Raw genomic sequence first — 11,811 nt, 5'->3', positions numbered from 1 at the left:
TTCAGCAGGCCGCGTCCGCGAGCCACGATCCAAATCGATTTATCGAAACTCGCTTCGACCTGCCGTTCCTCGACGTAACGTTCGGACCTGGCGGCTGGGAATAGCCTGGAAATAATCAGTTTCGCCAACCTTCTCGCGCAACTTTGCCGATCGACCGTCATCGTCGCCAGGAGCGATCGCCACGAGTCCCGCGCGATACGTGTCCCTGTTCGTATGCTCGCGGAGGCGTAGTTGACATTCAGGCTGGCCATCGCGACGCATTCGAATTATTCCCAAGGAGCCGCTGGCGACGTCGCGTTTGCAGACGCTGCCTCGAGCGGCTCGCAATCCGCGAACGTCGATAAACATCGGTGACGTCGCGACCGAGCACAGATTTTCCCGAGAGAATCGCCGAGTCGTGATCTCCCGGCGATACTCCAATTCCGTCGTTTCGTCGTCGAAAATGTTTTTCGCGAAACACCGGAATCGCTAACGAGCAAATAATCGGTTCGATAACGTTATGGAAATGGAACATCGCGGTCGCCGCGTGCAAAGATAAGATACGCGGAAATGGAATTATTCGCGGAATCGAGGATTTCTCGAAGACTACCGCGCCATCCTCTTCCACGGGTTCCTTCCCGGACGATTTTTCGCGCGCCCCGACGCGCAGCGTTCCGTGGCTAACGCTTTCGCGTCGCTACGATTTTCGCTACGAATCACGGTTATTAAACCGGCAACGGCGTTGGCCGATCCGCGGCGGCCTCGCGGAACAAAGCTTCGGCTCGCGTCCGCGAGAGGCGGCCTCGGCGGTGTTTACGTAAGCGGCGCTGGACAGTTACGAAACGGCCATTAAATTTCGCTTAGTTCCACGCGTTCCTCCCTAAACAAATCAATGCAATTTATCCCCGAGCCGAGCGAAGCGGTCGGAAGCCGCTGCCAGGCCGGGGCATAATTTCGCCGGCGGAGCAACGCGGGACCGGTTGCCGATCGTGACTGTTTCGTAAGACACACCTGCGAGTCATTATCCCTCGCCTACCTTGGCTTTCCCCGGCAATAAAGCGATTCGATTTGCCCTCGCGGAATAGCCTCTCTCTTTCGCCCCTCGTCGATGCCGCCGTGCCGGAGAGCGATCGTTTTCTAGACGCTAATCCAAATATTTCGCAACCGGATCGACGTCTGTTCGCCAACCTATCGCTCGTCGGGACAGGTGCCATTCGTTCCATTGCTCCTTCTCTCTCTCTCTCTCTCTCCTCCTTTCTCCATCTCTCTCCGGCTCTCTGCTCCCGTCTCCAGGCGTCTACGCGTTTCCACGAACCCTTTTTCACGCGTGGCGGAGCCTACCGTGAGCGCGCGTGTGCGCGATCCTTTGTTAGGAGGCACGAGCCGCGAGAATCGTGGAGAGAACGCGCTCCGATTCTCCCCGCCGAGTAAACATTTTCCATTTTCTGGTAAACTCGAGCTGGCAGGCTGGCGGCGCTGAAAATAGCAGCGGAAGCAACGGCCGCGACTCGAACGCCTCCTCGACACCGTTGTACACAGGGTGGACGTCGCGACGCTGGCAAGGGGACCGCCGATGGCGCGGATTCACGGCATCCGCGGGGTGGAGGATCGAAGAAGAAAGCTGGAACGCGTTCGACCTTGTTCCCACGAGTCGTTCTCGATAATTCACCGAACAAATCGAGCGCGGCGCCGTCTAGCGATCTTCGCGATTCTTCGGTTCGGCTCGAGGAGGGTCCCTCGGATTCCGTTCCGCTATCGCGCGAGAACCGGCGAGCGATTCGAGACGGACCGAGCGGAAGTGCGATGAGCCGTTTTTCTCTATAAATAGACGCGTCTCCGTGGAACCGAACGCGCGTGGATCGAACGGGAGCCGGGAATAAAGGTGGAGTCGTCAAGGTCGACGCAAGGTTGCCCGACATGCCTCGACCTTTGACTTATTCCTATCGGCGCCGGTCCTGTTTATCGTCCAATTCGCCTTTCACCCTCCTTTCCCCCTTCTCTCCTCTCTCTCTCGTCTTTCTTCTCGGGTTTTTCGGCGACTTCGGCGTCGCCTTGGCACCGCGACCTACTTCGTTTTTCCCGAGTCCCGTGGAACACCGCGCGAATACGAATTCCTCGCCACTTCGGTTACGCTAATAGAACACCTTGGACCACCGTTCCCGTCCAGTCGCTTTCGCGCGGGTGCGTCGCGCGAAGTTTCGAGTTTCCGCTCGGCCTGCTTAACGCCACACCCGATATATCCAGGCGTAAACGTCGCTGGCGCCGGTGCTTTCGCGGTGCGCGAATAATAGCGCGCCGTTTCGACGGCCGTGCGAATCGCGCGGATATTTCGGTGATGGCTCGCGCGAAGAAAGCGGCCCGCGTGGAAACCGCGGCGGAGCAACGAAGCGAGGGGGAGCGGTCGTCCGGTGGGAACCGCGCGGAAACGTTGACCCGGTCGGGTGCAGACGCGCTCGATGTCGCGGTATGAAATTTTCAAAAACACACGGCAACGCGCTCGCTGAATGTAACACGCGGGCGCGTTATCGCGACCTGCGATCGATTTGCCGAGCGGGAACCTCGGGCTCCCTTCCTCTTTCTCTCTCGCACAGGTAAGCCAGGAACGTCCCGATAAGTCTCGTGTTTTATCTGTTACAGTGGTCTACTGCGACTACACCGCCTCCGGAAGGTCGCTGCAATTTCTCGAGGAGTACATCGCGAAGGAGGTGCTGCCATATTTGGGCGACACCCGGGCGTCCACGTCCATCTGCAGCCTCCAGTCTTCTCTGTTCAGGTGAGTCGATCGACACACCTCTGCTTCGTTCTTACGCGCAAATTCTCTCTCTCTCTCTCTCTCAGTCTCTCTCAGTCTCTCGGTCCGTGTAGCGCGCTATCGCGAGACTGGACCACCGAACGATCGCGATAACGATCGAGGTCGCGAGGAGAAACACGCGCACGCATTTATGCACGGTGGACGGACACGGCGCGCGACACATCCGCGTGCACCAGCTGCCGCTTCCCAGAACCGATTCCGAGTCGTTGGTCGGCCTATTAATCGCGGAATCGTAGCTGTCCTTCTGCTCGCGCGCCGATCGTCGCCGCGTACGTCGCGGATCGCGTCGTTAGAAAGTATCCGAGCGTGCGCTATGAATTCGTAATCGTCGATTTCCTACGCGAAATTAGCATACCGTACCGCGTGCAACGCGTACGATTCCGGTTGACGTACCGTTTCCGCGGTAAACGAGACTCGTTTTCTGCGCCACTCGACCGTACACGAGCGCCTTTCTATTTCGCTGCCGGCCCGTGGAATTTTGCCTCCATTCCACGCGGCGTCGCGCTCGCCACGCGTTTCGGCGTCTCGCGGCTCGTCGTCCGCTCCTGGAAAACCGGAAACGCTAGTCGCGCGCGAAACGGCACGACCCCGTTATCCCTAAATCTTACGCGGTCGAACGTGTAGGGGTGGTTCCGCTCAGCGTCCCGTTCCCTGGCGCTCATGTCCCAGATCAATATCCACCCAGCCGAGCCCCGACCGTTTACCGGCTGGCCAACTGCATCGTCGAGCCGGTTACCACGATAACACGCACCTTCGACCACCCTTTTCCCTCGTCGCGCCATTTTTTCCAGTCTTCCTTCCCATCCAGACCAATCGCACATGCCCATTTTCAGGCTGCTCGCGCGCGTAACCTCGCGGCCAGGGTAAAACGCTCGACGGAGAGACAGAGAGAGAAACTATCGCGCCATTGTTCGGTATTCCCTCGTTATGAAATTTATAACGTCCACGAGAAACGTTACAAGGATGCGCGGGTCCGTCGCGACGACCATAAACTTCGCGCGCATTTGCGTTGCTCTGTCCGCGACGACCTCGCGGCCGACAAAGAGACCCGAGATCGGGAAACGTTCTCGAGAAAGCGACGAAAGAACGTTGTCCGATCTCGGCGAGACGGTCAGCCGCGAGTTTACGATCGTTAATGAGCACGGAAGGACGAATCGACGTGTCCTGACGGCAAGGAACGTTGCAGACACGAAGGCAGAGACATTGTTCGACACGCGGTCGGAGCTGGCGAGCAGGATGCTGTTTTGTTCACGGGTCAAGGCACAGCGGCTGCCCTTCGAACGCTGCTGCGACACCTCGATCTCTCCAAATCCACCGTCGTCTTCGTGGGGCCATTCGAGCACCACGCGAACCTGCGGCCATGGCGAGAGTACGGCGTCAGGGTAAGCAAGCAACGCGCAAACGCGAAGGAGAATTTTCCAAAAGCGTAAACCGCCGAGGCGAAGGTATCCTCGCTGCTGGGAACGTTGGATGCGTCCAATGACGAGCCGCGAGGTGCTCCGACGTTCCTGGAGGGCATTCGGCGTTCCATGGAGAACGTTTCCGAGTCATCAGCGAGGAATCTTTCCTGTTCTCGAAGGATCTCGTCGGTGCTCTCGGTATCCGAGTCACGGGGAACGAGTCGAGATTAATCCTTTAACGACGCGGTTCGAAGTAATTTATTTACTCGTCTCGCTTCGTTTTCGAGCACCTTTTGCAACAAACGGTTGACGAGCGAAACGTTCCCGTGTGTACGATCGCGTTTCAGAGTTGGCGAAAATATTTCCCGATTGAGGATTTCCCCGACGCGCTTTCCTCGGTGTCGGAGAAATTTCTGGTTTTCTCCTCGGTTCCGCGAGAAGCTTTTGAGAAACGTAGACTCTAGACTCGGTTGAAAGCGAGCGCGTGACGCGCGTTGCTCCGGAAGGAAATTGTTTTCAGCTGCTTCGTCCGAAGTGGCCATACGACCACGCCAGACGTTCCTACGAAATTATCGATATAAATAAAGTACGATTTCCCGGTCACGTTGCTGACGGAGAAATTTCTTCCTCGAAGAGGCTTTGTTAATCGCGTTTAAATCGTAGAAGCGTTCAACAAGTAGTCGAGGAATCTCGTCCAAGAATAGAACAGGGTCCGCGACGAAACTTTAATCGCTCGTCTCGAAAAGCGACTCGACCGACTCGAGAGATCGATCGATACCACGAGTATCTGTAAGAGTAATACGGGAGAAAGATTACGAAAAGTTAGTAAGAATCGGGAGAAAGGAAGATGGTTGGACTAATGGGTGAATAACGTGACCGCAGATAGTACGGGTAAGCGAGACCCGGGAAGGCTTCTTGGATCTGAACGATCTCGAACGGAGCCTGATCAAAGTGCGAGCCGAGGGTGTTACGCAAATGATCGGATGCTTCAGCGCTGCCAGTTGCATAACCGGGGTTTTGGCAGATGACGTCGCCACGACCCTCCTGCTGCATCAGTATGGGGCACTTAGCGTCTGGGATTACACCACAGCAGGTAACGATCAGTCCGTGGAAACCGATATACGGGTCGAAGGAACGAAAGATATTAACGTGACGCAATGTTTGCTCCATTTTGTGACTAAAATATATTATCGCACGGCCATTCGCTACCGATCGATCAGATACACGCGAGTATTATCGCTCGCGTAAAACGCTTTATCGCGTGCAACTGCTATTTTTTTTTTTTCCATTTTTTATCTAAAAACACACCACCGATCTTATCTTTCAGCCCCGTCCATCCAGATCGATATGAATCCACATCTGCCCGGCGTCGGGGAGACGACCGTGCACAAAGACGCGATTATTTTCGCCGGACACAAGTTCATCGGCGGAGTTCAGTCCCCTGGCGTGCTCGTGACCAAACGGTCCCTGTTAAAAGATAAAATTGCCACGGAGGACATGAGGGACTCCCATCACTATCATCGGGATCCGGAACTCCGCGAGGAGAGCGGCACCGCGGGTGTCGTCGAGACCATCAGATGCGGACTCGCGATGCAGCTGAAGGAGAATGTCACGCCGCGAGCGATCGTCGCTCGTCAAGATAAGATTTCCAGGTACCCCGTTTGTTCCACGCCGCGCCGTCTCCCGTCGTACGAATTAAACGTCCTTTATCCAAAAATCGAACGACCGCGTGGATCGATCCGCGGCCATTCTCGTTCCGCGTCGCTCCGTTCGCTTGCTCGCTTTCCAGCACCGAACGCGACACGTGCTAGCTACGGTTCGCGAAGGGGAACACAGCCGTTGATATCGCGGGAATATTTATGACGAGGAATGGTAGATATCGACGAAAGGGAAACGTCTCGAGTGCCAGACATACTGGAGCGGTGCGATTCGATTAGAATCGACCGTCGTCGCGGCTCGCGAGACTCTGCGCCTCCATTTTCGAATCCCCCACCTGACAGAGATAACGCGCGACTCGACTCTTTTCAATTCTCGTCACGGCGATCGTAGTAGCTACACCGGCGATCGGCGGTAACGATCCTTGAAAGACCGGATACGGTGGTCGGAAAATGGCCTCGATCGATTTTGGACAAAGGACGACCGCGTGGAAAATTTGCAAGATCCATTACGGTTACGCGCATCCACGCTTCGATATTCGCGAAACATGATCGATGCTTCCTGTTTCTCTAGGCAAGTGCTGGCACACGTACGCACGATTCCGGAACTGATTCTGCTAGGCAGCGGCTCGCAGAATGTTAAGAGGCTGCCGATCTTTTCGTTCATGGTGCGTCATCCACGGGGCACGTTCCTTCACCACAACTTCGTGTGCGCCGTGTTGAACGACGTGTTCGGTATACAGGCGCGTGGCGGCTGCGCGTGTGCCGGACGTTACGCTCACGACCTGATGGGAATCGACCAGCAACTCGCCAAGGAGTACCAGAAGGCTCTCGTAGAGGGGTACGAAAGTTGGAAACTCGGTTCAGGCGGTATCGATTCCGCGCGATGCATGACTCCTCGCGGAATCGTACCGTTAAATGGAACGCGTATGTATACGCTGGCTCGCGCACGCCGGGTTTAACCGGGTTACGTTATCGTTTCTAGGGAACGGAACACCGTGAACGAGGAGACGAACGCGGAGGGCTTGAGGCCGGGCTTCGCAAAACTCTCCTTCCCTTACTTCATGTCGGAGGCCGAGGTGGCGTTTGTTCTGGAGGCATTGAAAATGGTAGCGACGGAAGGTTGGAAATTGCTGCCGCAATACGTGCTGAACCCGGATACGGGTGAATGGCGGCATCACACGAATAGCGTGTTCAAAGAGCGAAAGTGGCTCAGCTCGATCAGATACACGGACGGGAAGATGAACGCTTCCGAGAGACGGGTATCCGGCTCGGGCGTGCTTCCGCAGAACTACGGCGATTGTTTGCAGACAGCTCGGAATATTTTCAATCGCGCCCGGAAAATGGCGCAAAGGTATCCGCTCCAGATAGACCGTAGCTACAACTTCGTGTCCGAACGATTGGAGTCGCTGCGATGGTTCATGCTGCCAAGCGAGGCCCAGGATCTTCTTCTGGGCAACTCGCAGAACGTAAAGCAAGACGTGCCTTTCAATCCGATGCTATCTTGGAGCAAGCACAGCAATCATCACACGCCGACCACCACGCACGACAGCCTGGTCAACTGCTTGGCCCTGGCTAATAGCATCCGTCGACTGAACAGCGACATTCCCCGAACGGGAAACGCTCCGATCTCGTCCAATTCGCCCAGACATCGGAGTCTTCCCGTACTCAGCACGGCCAGGAAAACTCTGATGAACGCGGCAGAGTTCCAGACTTCCTCCTCGTCTAGCCCGGCGAGCGGCAACGAGGAGGAACGACACGCGTCGTCCACCGCCGTCGATCGAAATACCGACTCGGCCGGTCAGAGGTCACCGGCTACTTGCCCGAGTTCTCCGATGCCCGTGAGGTTCGCGGTTGGCGAGGCGGTCACGCCATCGGCCCTCGGCACGATGCCCCACGCGGGCAACAGGCCAATTAAAGAGCAGAGAGATCTGATGGACTCTGCCAATGCCGGTCGTGCCAGGTGCAACTCCCTCGGCAGTACCACCGCCGCTGGGAACGATTCGGGGAATCGAAACGTCGCGTCCTCCTCGTCCTCGCCGATCCCGCCGCTCCCGTTGAGCCCTCAGACGTTGACCAGCCTGGGCTTGAGCGGAAACAACGGCAACTCCTCGAAGCACAGGCGACACCATTGCAGTTGCAGCAGTCAGACCGACTTGAATTCTCTGGAGCTGGACAATGGCAGCCCGAGTCACTCGATCCTCTCCCTCAATTGCCACAATCCGACCTCGCCTCCCTCCTCCTACTCCTCCGTCAGCGATTACACGGAAAAGTTCGTGGGCGGAGGCAGGTCGTCGCCGGTTTCCGCGAACGGTGGCCAAAGATCGGAGGACGATCTGAGAGCTTACGTGAAAGAGGTGACGAAGGAATTGGCCACGGAGATCAAGTCGGAGATTCGAGAGGTGATCTCCAAGGTGGACGATGCGTTGTCGGAAACCAACACCTCCGAGAACACGCCGCAGCATCATTCGCGTAATCTGAGCGCCATCAGCCAGCTCTCCGTGGAGGACAAACAAATGAGACACGATTCGTTCACCGCCAGCGACATCGCGGAATACCTGATGGAATTCTCGAAGGAAATGGCCAGCGAGGTAAAGTCCGAGATCAGATGCATGGTGAACGCGGTGGACGGATTGCACAGACACTCGCCGGATGCCTCGGCATCCGACGTGTCCTCGAACGGATGCGGCTCTCCGGACAGAGGGAGGATCGTACAGTCCTCGTCGTCGCCAAGAATGTCTAGCGCGAGACGAAGCGGACCAATAGAGATCTCTGGCAAGGTCGGCGAGCTGACTCAACAGGAGAGCAAGATGTCCAGCGAGTGCTCCTCGGACGAGACGGTGATATACGTGATGAAACCGCCGGAGAACGAGCAGATGGTTCGCAATCAATCGAAGACGGACGACGAGGAGGTGGTGCACGATTTGGACGACGATCTGAACGACGACGATTCTCAGGAACGCGGAGGCCTGGAGATCGGCGACGCGCGAAAGATCCTACCGAAAATTTATTCCGCGGTAAACTCGGTCAGTTCGCAGGACAGCGGGATCAATCTGTCCTTCCACGAGAGCGACAAGTCTCTGGACTCGGTGGACTTGAAACGCAGCAGTAGCGCCGAGTCCAATTCCACGAACAGCTACGGTCGCAAACCGAGGGCGACTTCGATGACCGCTTTGTGCAGCAAGGCCAGTTGCAAGCAACAAGTCCGTCAGAACGACGACTTCTCCGAGGACGAGGAATGCTCGGGCGACTTGAAGGAGGAGGAGGACGGGGACCAAGGTGCAACGTTCGCGGACGGAAAGACCGTGGAAGGGTCTCGACCGCAATGGCATTGCCCGCCGAAGAACATTTGGAAACCGTCAGTGGAGGCCATGCAGGAATTCGATATGATTCGGGACAACGACAGAGTACTGGTTTGCTTGTCGACCAACGGCAAGGGTTCCTTGTCCTTGCTGCACACGTTGCACCAGTATCGATTCTACGTGAGGTCGAAGGGCGTGGACTTTGAGATCGGAGCAGCCACGGTGGACGGAAACAGGTTTGACCCGCTGGAACTGATGACTTACCTGAAGGCCCTTGACGTCCCGTACTTCTACGAGGAGCAGAGCAGCGAGTCGAAGTGCAACAGCGGCGAGAGTCACACGGACGAGGCTGTGGATGCCAGCGGAGCTTGCAGCTTTTGCAACCGAGCGACCAGGGCACAGTTATACGCGATCGCCAAGCGGCACAATTACAACGTGCTGGCTTTGGGCCAGCATTTGGACGACCTGACCGAGGGTTTCTTCGTTTCGGTGTTCCACGGTGGCAAGCTGAAAACCATGAAAGCCCACTACTACATACGCCGCCAGGATCTCAGGGTCATCCGGCCGTTCGTGTACGTACGGGAGAAGGCGTTGAGGCAATTTGCCGACGGCAAGAAGCTATTGGTTTCACGGGAAACCAGGTCAAGTGACCTTCCCGAGGTGAGCTCCTCCAGTTTATTTATATCTTTGATTGTTACCCGTCGCGCGTCTCTTCGCCCGTCTTTAATTAGACGCAATCGATAATTCTCACGCATTTCCCTCGATGGCTTCGCTCTTGACCCGTTCCAATTAGAACCTCTACTCGAACCTCTCCATTCCGTTGCAGAAGCAGAAACAAAGCAAGGAGCTGATACTCCAGCAGGAACGCGCCTATCCTCGACTCTATTCCTCTCTCAGAACTGCCTTGCGACCCCTGATCGACGCTCATAGGCAGCTGATCGACCTGGACCTCGCAACGGCGATGGGCGGCAACGCGGCCAGCAATTCCAGCGGCTCCGGTTGCAGTTCCACAGGCGGCAGTACCGGACCGTCTGGCGCTAGTAGTCAGCAGAAGAGACAGCGGAGAGTGAAGACGAATTCGGTTTCAACGGCCGCGGTTCAGTGCCAGGGAAAGGAGCACGACGACAACGAAGAGACCGACGAAGAACCGGTCCTTTGAGGGAGACCCGTCGCGAGATGGGATTTCAATCGTTCTTCGATCTCATCCTCGCATCACCGTCGAAAGCTACCGTTGTCGGCGTGCTCCGTAGTCAGGAGGAGGCGAATGCGTTTCGCCGGTGCTGCCGTCACCGCGAAGATTCAGGATCCTGAGGGTGAATGCTAAGCAACATCGATCCTATGCTCCATTAGGCGCGATCGATCGTCAGAGGGGAAGGATCGCGACGAATGAATCGATGATGAGATAGACACACACACGCGCGCGCGTGCGCGCGCGTATGCACACACACAACACACATATATACACGCGCGTTTAGTTCGACGAAGACGCATCCGGTCTTCTGGACTAACTTCTGCTAGGCTACTCTTCTGCCAGTAGCGATCGCAAGATCGTTTTTCTTTTTTTTTCCCCCCCCCGTTTATCGGACGGTCGATGCGTAGCAGAGGTTGTCGAAGTTTTGTCCGTTCGCCCTCTGCCGCGCGCAATCGCGCGATTCACCGAAGCTTCGCCGAGCTTCCGTGAACGCGTTCTCCGGTTCTCCATCCTTCGGTACGAAGACGCTCTAACGGATAATTTGATTTCGCGTCGTGAAACGTTTTGGTTTAGCACGGGCGTGCGCAAAGGAACGCCGATGCACGAAAGTAGGATACTCGCTCGAGCCACGGACGCGACGACGGACAGGACCTTCGCGTTCCCCACGAGTCGGCCATTGTTCGGCGCGACGCGATCCTGACGCCCGTCGTCGCGGATCGTTCGATATCTAACGATATAAATTGCTTCGTAAGCTACTTAAACAGAACGTTGTGCGCGGTTAAATGTTACTTACGTAAGGACACTTAGCGTTTAATAATCACCAACATGTTGAGACTTCGGTTGACTTTTCGAGTTCGGAGCACGCGAACACTGTGGAGAGTTGTGTGTGGGCCGGGCTGCTGCAGAGTCCGGTCTGACGAAAAGAGACGGAAACTGACGTTTGAAATCGGAACGAGAGATATACGATGCGCGAAACGAAAGTGAACACGTGATCGAAGAAAGCAATTGGACTTAAAGTGTAACGGGATCGCACCGAGGGAACGATGAAGGACGATGCGACTTGAGAAGCGGCAAAACCTCGACTGCTCAAGGGACCGTGCAGCTCAGCGTACGAGGGACACTTGATTTTTTATATAATTGTGATTTGATAAACCAACGAGCCTCGTGTCTCGCGCCAGTGACGATTAGGGTTAGTCGCTTAAGATACCAAATTTTTGTAAAATCGTGCTCACTCGTCGAGCATTTTACCGATGATCGAACGTGATTCTACGCACGATGTCTTTCAATAGGAGAGAGAATTGAAAGGATTTCAGGGGATATAGGGCTTCTGTTGTCGTTTCGAATCCATAGGATGTTCATTTTTTTGCGGTCAAGAAAAATGTCGTCCTTGCCGATTCGCAAGCGCCGATTCCGCATTGCGGAAACTACGAGAAAATAGGGGGGTTGTGTGTGTGTGGGCGGGGGGGGGGGG

At 56.0% G+C, this 11,811-nt stretch overlaps 1 protein-coding gene across 1 annotated transcript in view; it reads left to right on the top strand.

Annotated features, from left to right (window-relative positions):
- The window catches only part of LOC108548558 (uncharacterized), a 50,956-nt gene extending 39,159 nt beyond the window's left edge, over positions 1-11,797 (top strand). Inside the window, exons 2-8 of the mRNA XM_017901572.1 lie at positions 2,617-2,752; positions 3,978-4,173; positions 5,074-5,284; positions 5,519-5,843; positions 6,421-6,687; positions 6,832-9,808; positions 9,975-11,797. Of these exons, the coding sequence (XP_017757061.1) occupies positions 2,617-2,752; positions 3,978-4,173; positions 5,074-5,284; positions 5,519-5,843; positions 6,421-6,687; positions 6,832-9,808; positions 9,975-10,307 (4,445 nt within the window). The 3' untranslated portion in view covers positions 10,308-11,797. The remainder of the gene's footprint in view (positions 1-2,616; positions 2,753-3,977; positions 4,174-5,073; positions 5,285-5,518; positions 5,844-6,420; positions 6,688-6,831; positions 9,809-9,974) is intronic.
- The last annotated feature ends 14 nt before the right edge of the window (positions 11,798-11,811 follow it).

This window comes from Eufriesea mexicana, unplaced genomic scaffold, assembly GCF_001483705.2.
Source record: "Eufriesea mexicana isolate 0111107269 unplaced genomic scaffold, ASM148370v2 scaffold1647, whole genome shotgun sequence".
In the NCBI taxonomy this organism is placed as follows: Eukaryota; Metazoa; Arthropoda; class Insecta; order Hymenoptera; family Apidae; genus Eufriesea; species Eufriesea mexicana.
Note: the sequence above shows the minus strand (reverse complement) of the source record. Positions and strands in the feature narration are given on the sequence as shown.